The sequence below is a fragment of the Halichondria panicea genome, chromosome 10 (genome assembly GCF_963675165.1).
Source record: "Halichondria panicea chromosome 10, odHalPani1.1, whole genome shotgun sequence".
Classification (NCBI taxonomy): Eukaryota; Metazoa; Porifera; class Demospongiae; order Suberitida; family Halichondriidae; genus Halichondria; species Halichondria panicea.
Window position 1 is genome coordinate 476185 of NC_087386.1, and position 21426 is coordinate 497610.

Sequence of the window (21426 nt, forward strand, 5' to 3'; positions counted from 1 at the left end):
CAAATGTTCAACAGACATCAAGGAGAGGGGACCCATGGGTAACAGCACTGCTGTGCAGTCAGATTGTGTTGCATGCCACCCCCACCAAAGCCATTGCATCGCCTCGCACCTGTACCCTTTGTGTCTTTTGTGTTGTTTTTTTGTGTTTTTGTGTTTTTTTTGTTTTTTTTACACAAGCATGCACACCGACAACAATTTTCGAGCCTCTTATAATCAGTCGGCATTTTATATTACCCCCAAAGCGGGGGTAATGATTATTCACGTTATTGTAGTTGTAATCATTATGTTGTTCGTTCCAAATTCTCCATTAATTAATTAGGTTTATTGCACTTCTTAAGGCCCATAAATACTCGTTATAGAGTCATAAGAATCTCATAATCATGCATGCTCCCTATTATTAGAACCACCCCAATATAATACATAAAAAACTAAAAAACTAAAAAAAAACTAAAAAAACAAAAACTAAAAAACAACAACCCTTCCCCTAAATTGTATTCATGCTTAATTATTGATGTACGTATGCTTTTGTGTTTCTAATCTTGTTCGTGCTTTTTTTTTTAGTTTTTGTATTGTCTTGTGTTGTCTTGTGTGTAGTCTTTGTTGCGAGTGCTACGTGTACTATCTCTGCAATTGGTGGCGGTGGTGGGTGGCCTCTGCTAAATCAATGGCAACAACATATGCCAGCATAGCTCTAAGTTTTCTGATACAGAGGATCAGTAGGACTTCAGCAATACTGATTGTCTGTAAAAGTCAATACGAATAGAGAGACACTGTGGCAGCCAACACATGTCAAACAAACCTTTTCAGTTCGCCCAGATCTGTCTGAGTAGATATACTTGTGCATCTACAAATGGGGTCTGAGCAACATTTTTGAAGCACAATGCATTCACAGAGCAGTAGATATTGTACCTGTGTAAAAGGCATCACATACATGACCAGTATGGCCTGAGCAAATTTTATAATTAATTTAAAGCTTCGCAGAAAGCAGTAACCATTAATTGCATATCACATGTGCCCATATAGCACTTCAATTGAACTTGTAGTGATTGTATATATGTGTAAGAAGCATGACCTGCAGTAGGCACCTCTGATGCAGACGGCAGCTATAGGATTGTATAGTTACTCTACTCGATTGCTGGGAGGGAGCGTCAACCAAGAGGCTGACAACTTCTCCGGAGTGATTGGCAGGAGGAGCTCTCCAGTCTCCAATCTCTAATGGATACATGGGTAACAGCACTGCTGTGCAGTCAGATTGTGTTGCATGCCACCCCCACCAAAGCCATTGCATCGCCTCGCACCTGTACCCTTTGTGTCTTTTGTGTTGTTTTTTTTGTGTTTTTGTGTTTTTTTTGTTTTTTTTACACAAGCATGCACACCGACAACAAATTTTTGAGCCTCTTATAATCAGTCGGCATTTTATATTACCCCCAAAGCGGGGGTAATGATTATTCACGTTATTGTAGTTGTAATCATTATGTTGTTCGTTCCAAATTCTCCATTAATTAATTAGGTTTATTGCACTTCTTAAGGCCCATAAATACTCGTTATAGAGTCATAAGAATCTCATAATCATGCATGCTCCCTATTATTAGAACCACCCCAATATATATAAAAAACTAAAAAACTAAAAAAAAAAACTAAAAAAACTAAAACCCCAAAAAAACAACCCTTCCCCTAAATTGTATTCATGCTTAATTATTGATGTACGTATGCTTTTGTGTTTCTAATCTTGTTCGTGCTTTTTTTTTTTAGTTTTTGTATTGTCTTGTATTGCCTTGTGTGTAGTCTTTGTTGCGAGTGCTACGTGTACTATCTCTGCAATTGGTGGCGGTGGTGGGTGGCCTCTGCTAAATCAATGGCAACAACATATGCCAAAGGCATCACATACATGACCAGTATGGCCTGAGCAAATTTTATATTAATTTTTAAAGCTTTGCAGAAAGCAGTAGCCATTAATTGCATATCACATGTGCCCATATAGCACTTCAATTGAATTAACTTGTAGTGATTGTATACATGTGTAAGAAGCATGACCTGCAGTAGGCCTGAGCAAGATTTGTACGTCAGTATAGCCATAGCATATATCGCATGTACCTAGCACTTCAATTGGACACAATGTAGGACTGTATATAGCTGTAGGCACCTCTGATATCAATGCAGACGGCAGCTATAGGACTGTATATAGCTGTAGGCACCTCTGATATCGATGCAGACGGCAGCTATAGGACTGTATATAGCTGTAGGCACCTCTGATATCGATGCAGACGGCAGCTATAGGACTGTATAGCTGTAGGCACCTCTGATATCGATGCAGACGGGAACTATAGGACTGTATAGCTGGAGGCACCTCTGATATCGATGCAGACGGGAACTATAGGACTGTATAGCTGTAGGCACCTCTGATATCGATGCAGACGGGAACTATAGGACTGTATAGCTGGAGGCACCTCTGATATCGATGCAGACGGGAACTATAGGACTGTATAGCTGGAGGCACCTCTGATATCGATGCAGACGGCAGCTATAGGACTGTATAGCTGGAGGCACCTCTGAGATGATGCAGACGGGAACTCACTAGCACAGCAAGTTATCTATTGCTAAGGCACTGCGTGTGTGTCCCCTTTCCCCTTCCATGCATGGCACTATATCCTCTAATATATGGTAGATTGGTTTACTGCCCCCCAACAACCAACAGTATAAGCTACGTTGTGTGTTTTGTATTCTTTACTTCTAGTACAAGCCTCCCAACAACCAATGGTAAGCTACATTGTGTGTTTTGTATTATTCTGTCTCTTTACTTCTAGTACAAGCCTCCCAACAATCAATGGTAAGCTACATTGTGTGTTTTGTATTATTCTGTCTCTTTACTTCTAGTACAAGCCTCCCAACAATCAATGGTAAGCTACATTGTGTGTTTTGTATTATTCTGTCTCTTTACTTCTAGTACAAGCCTCCCAACAATCAATGGTAAGCTACACTGTGTGTTTTGTATTATTCTGTCTCTTTAGTACAAGCCCCCCAACAACCAATGGTAAGCTACATTGCGTGTTTTGTATTATTTTGTCTCTTTACTTCTTAGTACAAGCCCCCCAACAACCAATGCATGGTAAGCTACGTTGTGTGTTTTGTATTATTCTGTTTCTTTACTGCTAGTACAAGCCTCCCAACAACCAATGGTAAGCTACATTGTGTGTTTTGTATTATTCTATCTCTTTAGTACAAGCCCCCCAACAACCAATGGTAAGCTACATTGTGTGTTTTGTATTATTCTGTCTCTTTACTTCTAGTACAAGCCCCCCAACAACTAATGGTAAGCTACATTGCGTGTTTTGTATTATTTTGTCTCTTTACTTCTAGTACAAGCCTCCCAACAACCAATGGTAAGCTACATTGCGTGTTTTGTATTATTTTGTCTCTTTACTTCTTAGTACAAGCCCCCCAACAACCAATGGTAAGCTACGTTGTGTGTTTTGTATTATTCTGTTTCTTTACTGCTAGTACAAGCCTCCCAACAACCAATGGTAAGCTACATTGTGTGTTTTGTATTATTCTATCTCTTTAGTACAAGCCCCCCAACAACTAATGGTAAGCTACATTGCGTGTTTTGTATTATTTTGTCTCTTTACTGCTAGTACAAGCCCCCAACAACCAATGGTAAGCTACATTGCGTGTTTTGTATTATTCTGTTTCTTTACTGCTAGTACAAGCCTCCCAACAACCAATGGTAAGCTACATTGTGTGTTTTGTATTATTCTGTCTCTTTACTTCTAGTACAAGCCCCCCAACAACTAATGGTAAGCTACATTGCGTGTTTTGTATTATTTTGTCTCTTTACTGCTAGTACAAGCCCCCAACAACCAATGGTAAGCTACATTGCGTGTTTTGTATTATTCTGTTTCTTTACTGCTAGTACAAGCCTCCCAACAACCAATGGTAAGCTACATTGTGTGTTTTGTATTATTCTGTCTCTTTACTTCTAGTACAAGCCCCCCAACAACTAATGGTAAGCTACATTGCGTGTTTTGTATTATTTTGTCTCTTTACTGCTAGTACAAGCCCCCAACAACCAATGGTAAGCTACATTGCGTGTTTTGTATTATTTTGTCTCTTTACTGCTAGTACAAGCCCCCCAACAACCAATGGTAAGCTACGTTGTGTGTTTTGTATTATTCTGTCTCTTTACTTCTAGTACAAGCCTCCCAACAACCAATGGTAAGCTACATTGTGTGTTTTGTATTATTCTGTCTCTTTAGTACAAGCCTCCCAACAATCAATGGTAAGCTACATTGTGTGTTTTGTATTATTCTGTCTCTTTAGTACAAGCCTCCCAACAACCAATGGTAAGCTACATTGCGTGTTTTGTATTATTTTGTCGCTTTACTTCTAGTACAAGCCCCCCAACAACCAATGGTAAGCTACATTGTTGTGTGTTTTGTATTATTCTGTCTCTTTACTTCTAGTACAAGCCCCCCAACAACCAATGGTAAGCTACATTGTGTGTTTTGTATTATTCTGTCTCTTTACTTCTAGTACAAGCCCCCCAACAACTAATGGTAAGCTACATTGTGTGTTTTGTATTATTCTGTCTCTTTACTTCTAGTACAAGCCCCCCAACAACCAATGGTAAGCTACATTGTGTGTTTTGTATTATTCTGTCTCTTTACTTCTAGTACAAGCCCCCCAACAATCAATGGTAAGCTACATTGTGTGTTTTGTATTATTCTGTCTCTTTACTTCTAGCTAGTACAAGCTTCCCAACAACCAATGGTAAGCTACATTGTGTGTTTTGTATTATTCTGTCTCTTTACTTCTAGTACAAGCCTCCCAACAACTAATGGTAAGCTACATTGTGTGTTTTGTATTATTCTGTCTCTTTACTTCTAGTACAAGCCCCCAACAACCAATGGTAAGCTACGTTGTGTGTTTTGTATTATTCTGTCTCTTTACTTTTAGTACAAGCCCCCAACAACCAATGGTAAGCTACGTTGTTTGTTTTGTATTATTCTGTCTCTTTACTTCTAGTACAAGCCCCCAACAACCAATGGTAAGCTACGTTGTGTGTTTTGTATTCTTTACTTCTAGTACAAGCCTCCCAACAACCAATGGTAAGCTACATTGTGTGTTTTGTATTATTCTGTCTCTTTACTTCTAGTACAAGCCCCCAACAACCAATGGTAAGCTACGTTGTGTGTTTTGTATTATTCTGTCTCTTTACTTCTAGTACAAGCCCCCCAACAACCAATGGTAAGCTACGTTGTGTGTTTTGTATTATTCTGTCTCTTTACTTCTAGTACAAGCCCCCAACAACCAATGGTAAGCTACGTTGTGTGTTTTGTATTATTCTGTCTCTTTACTTTTAGTACAAGCCCCCAACAACCAATGGTAAGCTACGTTGTTTGTTTTGTATTATTCTGTCTCTTTACTTCTAGTACAAGCCCCCAACAACCAATGGTAAGCTACGTTGTGTGTTTTGTATTCTTTACTTCTAGTACAAGCCTCCCAACAACCAATGGTAAGCTACATTGTGTGTTTTGTATTATTCTGTCTCTTTACTTCTAGTACAAGCCCCCAACAACCAATGGTAAGCTACGTTGTGTGTTTTGTATTATTCTGTCTCTTTACTTCTAGTACAAGCCCCCCAACAACCAATGGTAAGCTACGTTGTTTGTTTTGTATTATTCTGTCTCTTTACTTCTAGTACAAGCCCCCAACAACCAATGGTAAGCTACGTTGTGTGTTTTGTATTCTTTACTTCTAGTACAAGCCCCCCAACAACCAATGGTAAGCTACGTTGTGTGTTTTGTATTATTCTGTCTCTTTACTTCTAGTACAAGCCCCCCAACAACCAATTGTAATTAAGCTACGTTGCGTGTTTTGTATTATTCTATCTCTTTACTTCTAGTACAAGCCTCCCAACAACCAATGGTAAGCTACGTTGCGTGTTTTGTATTATTCTGTCTCGATCTTTACTTCTAGTATAATCCCCCAGACAGTTGTCTGTTATACGAGGTATAAGTCAGCTGGTGTTTTTAGGCACTGTATGTAGGACATAATTATGTCCGACCTGCATCACATAATCAAGCTAGTGATGAGAAGGAGATAGAAGCACGAACAGGTGCGTGTGTACACGTAACCATGGTACGAGTCAAATAGTGCTGATACAATATATCTCCCCCCCCCCCTCTACAGTCCTCCAACATCTCCGTGTGCTGCATGCTTGGCTGTTCATCGCTACTCTTTGCTAGGATGCCTCAGGCAAAGTGTTGCTCTCAGTAACGTCTTCTGGACAACCTCAGAACTAACTGATTTATCAATGACTAATTATGTTATAATTTATTTCTTCGTTAATTATTAGTTAGATTGTAGATGCTCTGCTCCATCCAACTTCATAAAATCACCACTTTACACCTCTCCCCTTTATAATCCTTTCACTTCGATTTTATTATATTAAGTATTTGCCAATTAGGCGAAACCATGAGCTGAAAATGGCCCCGAGGAAATGTTGGATTGAACACATCATTTGAAAGGAATATAATTATAAGCTTTCAGACAATCATAAAATTTTGGACATTCGATCAACGGTACTTTAAGCTAATAGCTGTTGAAATAACCCCCCCCTCAATTTAATTATTTTTCAGCTACCATAACTTGAATTCCGTGGATCCAATTTCAACGATAATATAATTTTCTGAAAGCTTAGAAACACACCTTTCAAATGGCGTCATCAAATTTCTTATTTAAACGATAAAAGTATTTGGCAATTTGGCAATTTGGCAATACTATGGTCCAAGGCCGAAAAATGACAAATTATGGCCCCAACAAACTTTTGGATTGAAATACATCATTTGAAAGGAAATTTTCTAAGCTTTCCGAAAATCACAAAATTTTGGATATTCGATCAACGGTACTAAAGTTAATAGCTGTTGAAATAACCCCCCCCCCCTCCAAATAATAATTATTTTTCAGCTGCCATAACTTGAATTCCGTGGATCCAATTTCAACGATAATATAATTTTCTGAAAACTTAGAAACACACCTTTCAAACGGCATTATCAAATTTCTTATTTAAACGATAAAAGTATTTGGCAATTTGGCAATACCATGAATAATAGCCCATGGTCCAAGGCCGAAAAATGACAAATTATGGCACAAACGAACTTTTGGATTGAAACACATCATTTGAAAGGAAATTTTCTAAGCTTTCCGAAAATGACAAAATTTTGGATATTCGATCAACGGTACTAAAGTTAATAGCTGTTGAAATAACCCCCCCCCTCCAAATAATAATAATTTTTCAGCTGCCATAACTTGAATTCCGTGGATCCAATTTCAACGATAATATAATTTTCTGAAAGCTTAGAAACACACCTTTCAAATGGCGTCATCAAATTTCTTATTTAAACGATAAAAGTATTTGGCAATTTGGCAATACCATGAATAATAAATAGCCCATGGTCCAAGGCCGAAAAATGACAAATTATGGCCCCAACGAACTTTTGGATTGAAACACATCATTTGAAAGGAAATTTTCTAAGCTTTCCGAAAATCACAAAATTTTGGATATTTGATCAACGGTACTAAAGTTAATAGCTGTTGAAATAACCCCCCCCCCCTCCAAATAATAATTATTTTCAGCTGCCATTACTTTAATTCTTGAATTCCGTGGATTCAATTTCAATGATAATAATTATAATTTTCTGAAAGCTAACTTAGAGAAAGATACCTCTAGCTTTCAAATGGCGTCATCAAGCTTCTTATTTAAACGATAAATGTATTTGCCAATTTGGCGATACCATGGATTAATAGCGGCTATATAATTATTAGTCCCGGGAAACACTTACCACTAATTAACTAATGCAGTATAATACTTACACTATGGTAGACGGGAAACCGACTATCGCCATAAAAGGGCCTTTTTATGATGTCAAAATTATGATAATGATAACAGTTGTTGCACAAACAAAATCGATAAAAGCATGTCCACATCATGCATGTACACACACACACACACACACACACACACATTATTTGCGGCTGGTTGGCCTAGTAGCAGCACTCTTCTTACTATTCTTACGTGAGTTTTTATCAGAGTTTTTTCTCTGCTGTTCAAGAGCTTCCTTGGCCTGCTGTAGCTCAGTCTCTAACTCTACTATCTTGCTCTTGGCATCCTCCAGATCCTTCTCAACAGAAGCTGCTCTCTCTTCAACCTTGTGTGTCAGCTCTTCTTGTTCTCTGCAAGGAGGGGGGGGGGGGGGGGGGTACAATCACATTAATACTCAACTATACAAACAGGCAAATCATGTGTCATAACATTGTGGGTACACTTAATTAGTTAAAACGCAGTTCTTCAGTCAAAAAGAATGCGAGCAGTAAGCAGTAACTATCTCAGAAGCTCAGTCTGTTCTAGACTAATGACATTGGCTAATAATTAATTTATAGCTTATTGAAAATGTGGGGCTTACTGGAGTTTCTTGTTGGCTTGGTCAAGGTTGACAATCAGTGCTTCCACGTCCTCTCTGCGTGTGTCCCTACCCTCGGGCATCGCTGAGCATGTGTAGACACACAAGGTATAAGTACGTGAGATGTACAGAGATAGAGCTAGCATTCTCACCATCTTCCGTGTCTAGACCCAGATCAGCACTGGACAAGAGTGGAGGAGGCTCAGTCTGTGACAAATGATAGCATAGCATTGTTTAACCTCGCAAAAAGAAACAAAGAGTTTCAAGGTTAAGCTGGCTACATGTACATATACATAATTATACTGAAACGCCTATCTCTAAAGCATTCAGAATATCATAAAATGAATGTAATTGGATCAACAGGAACTAAAGTTATGGCCGTTCAAACATGCTTAATTTAACGCTGGGTTTGAGATCATAATTATGTACATGTGTATAGTACATGTACGATGGATACACACCTCATCGATGACTTGCTGTAGTGGCTTGGGGTGGATGTTGTCATCTATTCCCACCACACTCATGGTCTCTGGTAGGTCCTCTGGTAGGACCTCCTCTGGGGCCACTGCTGACTCAGCACCGGAGGGGACAACCGTCTCCTGGGAGAATCAAGATTGGGTAATATACGTATCATAATTAGATCCCATTTGAGTGTTTTTAGCAGGGGAACTCCCTATGAGACGTTACAGTACATCCATGTACAGTACCTACACACTATTTATCTACTACACAGTACGTACACAAATACTGATACCTTTTCACTCTCTTTGTCACCTCCCTCTGCATCAGTCTCTACAGCAGTATCAGCTTCCTCCAGTAGTAGTCCCGCTAGCCTCACCCACTCATTACCCTCATCCCCCAGTCTCTTGAGCTCTGTCTGCTCCTCCTCTGGATTGGGATAGTCCTCCGCTACACGTTGGTCCACTATGTCACGCACCACATCCAAACACTGTCTGCACAGAGTAGCCGGGAAACATAATTATATCAGTACGTATGTACACGTATGCAGATTATTGAAGCTATACCTGTTGAATTGGGATACAAAACCTTAATTGTGAGGAGGTATATATTGAAGCCAAAAGAGGTTTACATGTACTTTTACTAAGTACTACTACTACTACTGAGAATAAGAGCAAACGGTATGAAAAGCAACTTTGGACAGAATCAAACCCTCAAGGGGAATAATATACATGTAGCCTAACCTGTGCAGCCACCGTGGTATCTTACCTTGTGAGCATTTTCGTGAAGCTAGTCAGTGTCTCTACCAGTCTAGTGTAATCGGCTCTGAGGTCTGCAGTGGTGACTATGTGTTGTCTGTGTCCCTGGGCCTTCTCTGGCTGTACTGGTGTGTCTGTCAACTTGAGCAGTAACTCCACCATCCACTTGACTAGTGATGAGTGGAGTCTCCTCACCTGCAGTACAGGGGACAATCATAAGTACACTGTGGTCTGTATTGAGTAAACAACTAGGGATGGTCATACTAAAGGTACTAACTGTAACAATGTTTTGCCAAAATTTAACTATATTATACTTGCGATCTAACTTTTGCGATCTGGCATAGATCATGATGTCATACGTACATACAAGTACTGGTATAGGTCTTTTCAATCCTATTTTTGTGTTAAGTTTGCTCACACAACATTGTAATAATTATGGTAATCTAGTGGTACGCACCTGTTCTGTGACGAGAGTGTCACTGCTGTCTATGGCGTGTGAGAGAGCTGCTCTCCATTTATCAGCCTCTCCAAGCAAACCATTCAGTGGGGCTACTTCCTCTACTTCTTCTTCTTCTTCTTCTTCGCTGTCTCCTCCCCTCGGTGGCTTGGCCTGATGGTTAGTACCAATACAACTGATGATGTAACGCACTTGAGAAACCCAATCCTTCAGTATAGTACAGAATCTACAGAAAAAAATTATCAGATTTGTTGAAATTTAAAATTTGTGAAAGTGAGGATACTCAACCTCAACTGTAAGTAACTTACTTGACCCAATCAGAGAGGGGCAGTTGTTTGTCGTGAGTGGCTACACAGAGTCCCAGTTTATTATCCCAGGTCTCCAGGGGTGTCATGATGCGTATAAAGCCAGTCGCAACTCCTACACAGTAAAGAAACAAATTATAATACTCGAAATTGAAAGCTATTATATAATTATAATAATAATTTATTATATTGTACCCACCGTTTTCTCCAGAGAGTCTTTCTGCGTACACTTTAAGCCCTCTGTCCACAGCAGTATTCAACTCTAGCATTCTCTTATTCTCAGGGCTCTGGGTCCCCTCTCCTTGATGTCTGTTGAACATTTGCAGTGCTACCTCAGTCCACTTGTCCACTAGAGATTGGAGACTGGAGAGCTCCTCCTGACAATCGAGTAGAGTAACTCCGGAGAAGTTGTCAGCCTCTTGGTTGACTATGTCCTCCCAGAGTTTAATGTCTGAGAAGAGTTGCTCTGTTTGTGATCTGCTAGGACCTTGACCACCTTCCTCAGCATTACTGGGAAAAGAAGAGTACAAATGAATTGGCTAGGCTACTGTACTATGAATGATGCAGCTACAAAAAGACAATTTACGGTTCAGCTGCCATAACTTGAATTCCGTGGATCCAATTTCAACGATAATATAATTTTCTGAAAGCTTAGAAACACACCTTTCAAATAGCATCATCAAAATTCTTATTTGAACGATAAAAGTATTTGCCAATTAGGCGATACCATGAATAATAGCCCATGGTCCAAGGCCGAAAAATGACAAATTATGGCCCCGACGAAATTTTGGATTGAAATACATCATTTGAAAGGAAATTTTCTAAGCTTTCCGAAAATCACAAAATTTTGGAGATTCAATCAACGGTACTAAAGTTAATAGCTGTTGAAATTAACTGCAACCCCCCCTCAATTTAATTATTCTTTTCAGCTGCCATAACTTGAATTCCGTGGATCCAATTTCAACGATAATATAATTTTCTGAAAGCTTAGAAACACACCTTTCATCAAAATTCTTATTTGAACGATAAAAGTATTTGCCAATTAGGCGATACCATGAATAATAGCCCATGGTCCAAGGCCAAAAAATGACAAATTATGGCCCCGACGAATTTTTGGATTGAAATACATCATTTGAAAGGAAATTTTCTAAGCTTTCCGAAAATCACAAAGTTTTGGAGATTCGATCAACGGTACTAAAGTTAATGGCTGTTGAAATAACCCCCCCTCCAAATAATAATAATTTTTCAGCTGCCATAACTCGAACTCCGTGGATCCAATTTCAACGATAATAAAATGTTCTGAAACACACCTTTTAAATGGCATCATCAAAATTCTTATTTGAACGATAAAAGTATTTACAAATTTGGCGATACCATGGATAATAATAGCCCATGGTCCAAGGCCGAAAATGACACAAATTATGGCCCCGAAATGTTTTTTTCAAAGATCTGCTACCTACGGCGATACATGTACATGTTATACTAGCTGATCGACTTAACTTACATTAGTTTGTCCAATATTTCAATCCATCGCTGCATACCAGTCTCAACTTTATCAATCTACACAGGGGCACAGTACAGCTCACATGCACACAGCGTCAGGGTGAGACAGTGTTCTTACCCTCTCCCTCATCCTGCTCTCTATATTGAGCATCTTGAAGGTCACCTCTACCACCCTCTCACGCCAACGCTGAACGTAACTCTGAATCTCAGACAACTGCAAAAAAATTATAGAGGAGATTGTAAAAAGTGTATTCTACACATAGGACAAAAATAAAGTGAAAAAACATTTTAGGAGTGAGGAGTGAATATTTTGTCATTGTATGTGGCATGTATGCAACTTTCGTACATGTATCCGTACATTATGGGCGCTACGTAAGTCTCACCTGTTGAGTGTCCTTATCGCTGAGGAGCACAGCAAAGTGGCCTCCTAGTTTACACCACGACTTCTCACACAGTTGAATCCTCTGCAGAGTTTTGAGACTGTTCTCCTCCGCCACTCTTGATGCCAGATCATAGGAGCCTTGCTGCCACAGGTCTCGCTCAAAGGTGAGGTTGGATACTTGCTCGTCTATTCTGTTGCGTTGGAGCTCGTACAGGGCATGGTACTCGGCTAGCAAGCTGTGTGTGGGGGTGTGGTGTGTGTGTGGTGTGTGTGGGGGTGGATTGACTTACTTTGAATTCTTTTCCGAGTCTGCCAGTGCTAAAATCAGCTGTGAGAACAGGCTCAATATTAGATACGGTATTATTAGTGAAAGGTGGAGCTTACATTATCCTCTGCTGTTCTTGACTGCTCTGTGACGTGCAAATCATGCTCTTTAATCGAGGACAGCTCACTAAAAAAAGTAGTACACACACACACCAACGCATGGAGCTCTGTACTCACTCTGTTAGGTTGGAAACCTTTCCCTTGAATCGCTTGAGCTCAGTTGATAGCTTCCTATCAAGAGCTCTCTGTGCTACCAGCTCATCATGAAGGCTGCAATGGGCACAACCATAATTATTATGATAGTAACATAATTATTAAGTTGACTATAAGTTCTCAAAATATGACATTGAACTACCTATCTCTCACCTTTTGATCTGACGGGGTATTCTATCGAGGAGGTTGTTGTACCTCCTCCTGACGTCAGCTAGCAGCTCTCCTCTCTCCACACAGTGGACACTGACCTGGCGTATCAGCTCATGGAAGCAAATATTGTAGATGGCCTGCTCTTTCTGTAGCAGCTCCAGCAAGTTGTGCATCTAATGAAAGTCACATGTTAGTAAGTGGTTTAGTAGGCATACAGCTAGTATAATTATCAAATGCACAACGTAAAATACAGATGTTGTGTAGTTAGGTACTAAAGTATTATGTAGCTAGGAGTGTGCTCACGACAGTGGGGCCTTGCATATCAGAGTCCTTGAGTTCACTAGGTACTCCAGCTCGCCTCAGCATGGTCTCCAGTGTATGCTAGTGGGAGGGGAGGGTTAGTTGCTGTCAGAGTGTGTGTGAGGGCCTACCTTGAGAGTTACTGCCTCGTGCCGGCCTGCTGGTCTCATGGAGGGGAACACTGTCATGTGATGGTCATGGTCCTCACTTCGAATTACGTAAGGACTGTACATAGAGTTATATACATGTATAGTATAGTTATATATGGACAGCAATGCAGTACTCACTCGTTGTGGTACTCCAGACCCAACACTCCGGGGTGCTTGACCAAACGATATTCTTCTGGTACTAGCGTGTTGGGGAGGGTCTGGGGCAAAAGAGTGGCTTTCATGTACATACATGTAATGATAAATCAAACAGAATTGTACAATGAGGCAAGGCAAAAACGTAGCCTGCAAGGATTGCCCTGGACTACAGTTAATGTATGAATATACTCCAGGGTAAGGGGAAGGCTATATCTTCATAGGCTTACTATACACACACATACGTACATTTCCTGAGGTGGTTTCTTTGCCCCCGATGGTTGTGTTGTTAGCATCATAGAGGAAGGAGATGTCCCTACCTGCCCCACACACACACGGTGGGGCCTCCGTCAGGTGCTTGAGTTTAGAGCGACGACTGGAATAGTTCCACAGATTGGCCGGGGGAATCTTGGGAGCTATGGGAACACCACCAGTCGAAACCTAGAGTAGGTACATAGTACTTTGATTCAAAATTGGTAAACGGTCATAACTTTAGTTCCGTTGATCCAATTACATTAATTTTGTGGTTTTCTGAAAGCTTAGAGAGAGGCCTTTCAGAGTACCATAGGCTATAACGTTAACATTAATGTGATGTACTTACTGAAGGTCCTGTTTTGGGCAGTGTAGGATGCCTCTGTCGTCCCCGTGGACTCACAGTGGCGTTGTGACTATGTCTCTTGAGTGTTTGCAGTAGGTCCAAAGGTATATAGTCATTGGGTGCATGTGGGGAGTCTGGTTTCAGGACCACCTGCATCTGTGTTCCTGTAGGGGACTCAATGGAGGGAAGTGTTTGGAGTGAGGGGTCCAAGAATGGACGTTGGAGTGAGTTATGAAGTGGTCGTTTTATCGGAGTGAGTGTGCGAGGTTGTCGAGGACTGCTCAAGGGACGTCCGAACTCCATAGAGAGAGAAGGATCTGCAACAGCCATCATGGACTATACCGCACGATACCTGAGCGATAAAAATTTGAATTTCACAGCCATTTTTCGCTAAAAACTGGTTCCAGTTATTTCTCTTGAGCCTGTTTATTCCTCTGATGTATATTGCATAGTAGAAACTCACCTATTTATATTAGTACAGTCTTTTGCAAAAAAGTGTTTCACTGTCTCGGTTTCCATGGCAATTAATAGTGATTCTTAATGGAGCGCAACCTTGTTCTCTATGTGTGAGCTTTATTTATGACACGCACATTACAGAAACAGGACTGACAGAAGACTGACTCCTGTTTCAGGAGTAGCTGGAAAAACAACATTTGTAGTGGTGTGGGTGCCAAAAAACCGTTGAGCTATACTGCTAATGAAAGCCAGTAAGGAACTACTACACTAGCTACCACTAGCAAAACCAAGGTATGCATAAGGGTAGGTCAGGTAGCTCAGATGGCTAGTGTGAAGACTTCCCCTGGACAACACAAAAACAGAAAAATAACAAAGCTATGGCTAAGTATAATATTTATGACATTTTTATAAAAAGCTACTAGCTACTGAGGCCCGGTTCGATTAATTAAATGATGAAACAGAGGAGCTATTGCTAACTTCTGGGTTCCCTGATTTCGGTATTACATCCAGAATGTCTGTGGGATGAGGTGCCCACATGTGGTATGAAAGAGTATTTGGTTGTGCGGGTGGCGGGGAGAAGGGGATGGGTGGGGTCAGTGGGAAGACACTGCATGGGAGGATCACCAGGATTTGTTGTTGATGATTTTGAAGCATACTTTATAAGTTTTTGGATATTCCTGCAGTCTTTAATTGAATTGGAGTTTGTAAAGTTAAGTAGAGAGATATAGTCCGCAGATTTTCATTCTTTGGTTATGCCTGATCAGTTTTGCAGGCAAATGATTGGGTTGGTTCTTCAGTTTCTTGGTGAGTCAGGTTGATTGATGGCCCGGATGGGGGTCCCATACTTCGATGCAGTATTCAAGTTTAGGTAGCACAGTGGTCCTGTAAATTGATGCATCTTTTAATTTCCTGTGGAGCAATCCCAATTGTTGTTTGGATGTCCTCACAGTGTTGGTAATGTGCTGAGACCAGGACAGATTCTTAGGGATGGTGACGCCGAGCTTCTTGAAACCTGATTCCACAATGATATCCCAATTGATTTAATATTTGCTGGTTTGAAATAGAGAGGGTGAGTGGGATCGCATTCATAGATACTGTATTATACTATACACAGTAGGCAGTGTTACGTTGCCGGCAATGAAAGGCAGCAGGAGGCTGTTTATGAAAGGTAGTAAGTAGGTGCTACTACAACAGTGTAGTATAGGGCTGCTGTCTAATGAAAGGGGCTGCTACCTACTTGTTTTAGTAAAAAATAATTATAATAAAAATAATAAAAAAAACTACCACTGTAGCCGGGGCTCCTGTTGTTCTATCACAATGAAAGACTACAGGAGGGCTGTGATCTAATGAAAGACTACATCTAATGAAAGACTACAGGAGGCTGTGATCTAATGAAAGACTACAGGAGGGCTGTGATCTAATGAAAGACTACAGGAGACCTGTTGACTACAGTCTACACTAAGACTACAATTTTGGCTTCAAATGATGTAATTGTGGTTTGCATCATAGTGAGTAAATTTCCTGTTTGTGGCTTGTAAATACTACAGTAATTCTCCGTAAATTTAATTATGGCTTCTGTTACGTCATTGTTTACTATCAGAATTGGATAAAGAAACAACTTTTTCAGTTTTTCCAGCATCAATACCCAGGTCCTGAAGTGCAAGCCAGGTTCCAGAGTCACAGTACTAGTAGATATAGTATTCATGAACTGGTCACAGGAAAATTAGGATCCAGAACTGGGGAGTACTAATTTGCCCAGATATCAAAGTCAGTCCAAACAGGATATATCCAATAAACTGGCCAATGTTAGAACACAAGACCTGCTATAAAAAAATATTGGCAAAGCGGATGCTGTTTATTTCTTTGCAAAGACTAACTTCTAGCATTATATTAGCTATCTAGGCAGTTTCAAGAAACTCTGGACACTCAAGTGGCAAGTAGGCAAGAGCTAAACTTACTCATTTTTGTCAATGTTTACTTTGTTGTATCTTAGTCAAACCTGGGTCATTAGTGTTCTTATTTGGTCTACTTGTAGTTACCAGTGTTGTCTATAGTTTAGGCCTATCTGTATCTCTCCAGCACCCCCATTACTAATTTGCCCGGAAATCAAAGTCACAGAAAATATAAATATCACCAGTTTTCTTTCATACAATGCAGCAATTCAGTACTTTTTTACCACTTAATTTTTATATCATTCAGTAGCTTATTTATTCAGCATTATTTATATATCATTTAATAGTGATAGGCACCTTCTGATGAAAAGTTATCCTTGACAAAAGCAGTGTTACTGTTTTTGATACTACCGCGAACTATGAATATCATTATCTCCCATAAGGCCCATATAAATTGGCAAATGAACTGTGTAATACACACTTCCGGGAGTCTTAGTGTAGACTGACTATCACAATGAAAGACGACAGGAAAGTGAGTGACCAGTTTCCCGGCCACCCACCTACAGCTCCGGAGCCCCGGTTTATAACCCACACGCTAGGGTGAACTGCGACTGTTCCTGTTTACATGCATGGCTTCATGGGAAAAATCCCGGTCCTGCCCACTTACACTTCCGCTCCGAAGCCATTACGTGCCAAGCGCCACTGCACATCACAAAATGGCTGATTTACTCTCTGCTAAAAGCCACCTCGTAGATGCTCTCAGGGATAGGAAACAGCGCTACTGGGACCTCATGAAGAGCTGGTACAGAAGGAAGGTAGACTTGATGCAACATAATTATCAACACTTAAGTGTTCATTAAATCAAATTAATTTCGGCTCAGATTACGAAAGAGGATTTTGATGCCAAGGCCCAGGGTCTACTAGGAGAGAACAATGTTCATCTTCACAATGAGTTTCTGTTCGCTATTCTTGTCAAATGTCAAACTGGAGTAGCTCCTCAAGAAACATGTACGTACACACATCCACCACACGTCACACACACACCACACACACATCCACCCACACGTCACACACACACACACACACACACACACACACACACACACAGGGTATGTAAAGGTAATTGGATGTTAACTTAGTTCCGTTGGTCCAATTTTATGCGTTTCTGAAAGCTATCAGAACTCTATTTAAAAAGCTGACTCTGGTACTCTAAAAATACAGGGTGTTGGCTTTTTACATACTGTACATGTAGATTACTTACTGGTACATGCATACTCCCACTCCTGCCCACACATACACGTACATATTAAGTGAGGGTGTTGGCTAAATTTTTACACGAATTTGTTGTGTACTTTGGCGCACTTAACCCTCTATGATGATAGCCTCCTCCCCCTATCCGTACAGATGTCCCCATGACCCAGTCAGTCAGCCCAGCGGAGTCCCTCTCACCAATACAACCTCCAGCCATCAAGAAACCGAAGATACTCAAGCCCAAAGTCTTGATGGCCACCGAGCTGCCCTATGGAGCCTTGGACCCACTTCATTATTTCACGCCACCTACAGTGAAGATCTTCAAAGACTTGGACAGTATTTTATTGTGCTCTCATGAGTTGGTGTTACCTGATGTGTCCACACTTCACGCTAGAATGTTGCTAGGAGCATGGGAAGCTGATCTAGAGGATGTGTCAGAAGACTGTGCTCACGTTCTGCTCCATTCTTTGAAGGTGTGTTTGAAATTGGACCATCCTATTAGTATAGGCTCTCACCATAAAAAATTAAGGCGCTACCATAAATTAATTTTTAGCGTACAAATAGAACGGAGAAAAATACACGAGCTTCAATTGGTGCCTCATTTAGAGTGACGGCACATTGAAATTGCAGGAGGAATAAAAGACTAATAATAAATTATATAGGCCATGTCTTGAGCATAGCCTACATCAAGGCCTAGGACTGTAACTGACATGCACTCACAGTAATAGAGTGGTGCTTGGAATACAGGCGGAAACAAGAAGATAATATATTATCTTGAGTTCGATTCATCGATCATTCCAACAGCGCTATGCTGCTTGTGTACCCTTATTATGCAGACTGTTACTTGATACTTCAAAGTCGAGACAGTCTGATATTGTTAATTTAAGGTATATACATTAGCAGTAATTACATCCTTCATTCCAAACAGTAGTGGCGCCTGCACCGTGTACACTGTTGATTGATGTGTCCGTGCATGCTGTACTTATGGTTTACACTGAGGAGTAATAATTTGTAGAGAATAGGCCATGTCTCGAGCACAATCTACTAAGGCGTAATAGCACCTCCTTATAGATTAATTCTTGAAATTGAACTCATGTTTATGATTCTGTGGTTTTTGTCTTTTCACACATACAGGTATTCCTCAAGAACGTACTACAAATGGTGATCTCTCATCGTACTAGCTGGAAATTAGACGGTCGAAACTTTCAACACTCTTTTGGAAATGGAGACTCAAGATCGAACCCTTTGCTGGATAATTCCCAACTTCTCCCTCGAGTTCAAAGGTCACTGTACCAGTACAAGTCTGGAGAGAGGGTTGAAGCAGACTCGGTGGCTAGGCTATCATCAAGAGTTGGTGGCATCTGGGAGCCCATCAACCTGTTCCATTTGAGGGATGCACTACTGGTGTGTTATTGCTACGCCATACATTAAAGTCTATTTGTGTTGAGTTTGACCTTCATAAACTTATCATAAAGTTATCATAACTTTGTCATACTTTCAAAGTTTCATATACCATTGGATTCCTTGTTAAAAAGCGCTTATATCTATATGCTGTAGAGCTGGGAAGCTCCAACCAGCTAAAAGTTAGCATTTTCCATGTAGAAGTCCCAGGCATACTTGTCCACCACATACATGTAAAGCATAAATGAAGCCATAATTTACCACATAACTTCCAGGGTTGAGGAAACAGACTTTAGTGCGTGTATACATGTATAATGTATAGTACTTCACTAAAATATGAGCACTGTGGATAATTGAAATAACAAACATTAAGTAGTCACAACTGTTAATAGCGTATCCATTAGCTATTGTAACAAATGGACCCCCCTCCTTCTCCCAGGTCAATCAACAGTGCATTCTTGTGTTTAGTATCTACGCTTGCATCCATTAGCTATTGTAACAAATGGACCCCCCTCCTTCCCCCAGGTCAATCAACAGTGCATTCCTGTGTTTAGTATCTACGCTTGCAACATGGAGCGAATCATGGCTGGTCTATGGCACCCCACAGCAGAGGAGGAGCAGCAGCACACCACGGTAGCACTCTGGGAGAGAGAACAATCCAAACAAACTTCTAACACTATTATGTGTAACTCTCAATTTCCTGTTAGATAGATAATCAATTTTTATTTTGTACTTCTTCCTCAATACATGTTATATAGGTAAAGACATTGATCTCACAATTTCAAAGTAAACGGTGTTCGAATGTTTGTAACAAATTGATAAAAATTATACAAAAACTATGTAATTTGAGCTAGTCAATGTTTCCCAATGTACATGACATTTACTATAGCTAGTATCTGCCCACTATTGTTTATATAGACAACCGACAATTATCATAATAGCTATTGTTCTTCAGTTCTTCTTAATTGAGTACTTTAAACACACCGACAGACAATGCAAGGGACAGCATTACCAGAGTAAACGTGCTGCTTGTTAGAAACTGTATCATGGCAGAACTAGTCGGTGTTGTAGGCATGCCAGTAGTAGGTTCAGTGTCTTTGTAGGTCCACACACGTACAGAATCAATCTGGAAGGACTGTGTCCAGGTTGGAAACCAATCATCTTTTGCATTATAGAACTTATTGACAGAGTCAGGATCAGTATTGTTCCAAGGCTTTCCAGCACCATCAGGGAAATAGCCTCCCACTCCACCGACTGCCAAGTTGATGAGCAAAAAAAACTTTCGATCAAAAGGAGCATTGTTCCCACGTCCTCTCCAAGGGTTGCTCCACACGGATTGATTCCAGCCGCCTCGATCAAAGAATGACTCCGTTATTGGAACCTCAAGCACTGGATTGTCTTCGGTATCGAGATAGCCGATGAGGTGAGTCTCGTTCCATATCAAACCATATGTGTGGAAGTCACTAGTGAAATCCTGTTTCTGTTCTTGTGTCGTCGCTTGGTTCGTTTGAGGAAATTGATTCTGGTGCACGTTGACTCCCCAGTGGAGTGTAGATCCATAACTATTGTAGCCACCGGGAGCATATTCTGGTGGATTGCCACGAGACTCCATAATGTCGATCTCACCACTAGCAGGCCAAGATCCATACTGCTCATCCGTTGGTAGCATCCAAATAGCCGGCCACAACCAGTCCCCTCTGGGTAGCTTTGCACGTATCTCTACTTTACCGTAGGTAAACGAGAAACTCTCAGCTGTTCGAATGCGAGCTGATTTCACAGGATTGAGATAATTTCCACTAGCTCCTGCATTTCTCTCGCAACCATAAAACATGTTCCCCGTGCAAAGGTTGGGTGGCTGGGTACCCCAAATGTTGAGGGAACCACCCCGAACAGCAGCGTCTCCAATATCATTGGCAGTTAGAGTCGGCATGATGTGCAAGACCCCATCCTCTACATAGCTGTTGGTTCGATTGTTAGTGTACCACTGAAACTCGAAATTTCCTCCACCACCCAGAGTGAGCTCGTGTTTCCAGAGGCTCAAGTTGAAGTCCTCGAATGTGTCCTCCAGAGCCAGCACCAGTTCTCTGTTGGCTGCAGCATAGGCTGTGAAATGCAAGAGCACAAATGTTGCAAGGAGCCCAGACATCATTTTTGTGAATTTAGTTAGCTAGTGCATGCAGCCCAGTGATTATTTATAGTCAGGTCCGGATATGAAC

The 21426-nt window shown here is 40.7% G+C and overlaps 3 protein-coding genes across 5 annotated transcripts; 1 reads left to right on the plus strand and 2 right to left on the minus strand.

Moving 5' to 3' along the window:
- Positions 1–7965: 7965 nt before the first annotated feature.
- LOC135342870 (axonemal dynein light chain domain-containing protein 1-like) lies at positions 7966–14768 on the minus strand. 2 transcript variants are annotated; one of them, XM_064539707.1, is made up of 22 exons: positions 14674–14768; positions 14214–14562; positions 13862–14053; positions 13598–13677; positions 13442–13535; positions 13314–13391; positions 13014–13183; positions 12825–12917; positions 12708–12774; positions 12614–12651; positions 12325–12559; positions 12060–12155; positions 11943–11998; positions 10638–10948; positions 10442–10553; positions 10134–10359; positions 9687–9871; positions 9214–9412; positions 8921–9058; positions 8612–8666; positions 8463–8544; positions 7966–8232 (listed from the first exon to the last, which is right to left on the minus strand). In XM_064539707.1, exons 2-22 carry the CDS (start codon positions 14541–14543, stop codon positions 8025–8027), a joined length of 3045 nt encoding a protein of 1014 aa, XP_064395777.1. In that variant the 5' UTR covers positions 14544–14562; positions 14674–14768; the 3' UTR covers positions 7966–8024. The 2 variants fall into 2 exon arrangements, with proteins under 2 accessions (XP_064395777.1, XP_064395779.1); XM_064539709.1 differs by lacking the exon at positions 14674–14768 and having other exon boundaries at positions 14214–14667.
- Positions 14769–17212: 2444 nt separating this feature from the next.
- LOC135342877 (transcriptional adapter 1-like) lies at positions 17213–20785 on the plus strand. Of its 2 annotated transcripts, none has more exons than XM_064539717.1 (5): positions 17213–17373; positions 17440–17566; positions 17963–18282; positions 18944–19213; positions 19736–20785. In XM_064539717.1, exons 1-5 carry the CDS (start codon positions 17275–17277, stop codon positions 19919–19921), a joined length of 1002 nt encoding a protein of 333 aa, XP_064395787.1. In that variant the 5' UTR covers positions 17213–17274; the 3' UTR covers positions 19922–20785. The 2 variants fall into 2 exon arrangements, with proteins under 2 accessions (XP_064395787.1, XP_064395788.1); XM_064539718.1 differs by lacking the exon at positions 19736–20785 and adding an exon at positions 19650–19728.
- LOC135342874 (beta-1,3-glucan-binding protein-like) lies at positions 19990–21389 on the minus strand. Its single transcript, XM_064539713.1, has one exon. It carries the CDS (start codon positions 21357–21359, stop codon positions 20172–20174), a length of 1188 nt encoding a protein of 395 aa, XP_064395783.1. The 5' UTR covers positions 21360–21389; the 3' UTR covers positions 19990–20171.
- Positions 21390–21426: the final 37 nt, after the last annotated feature.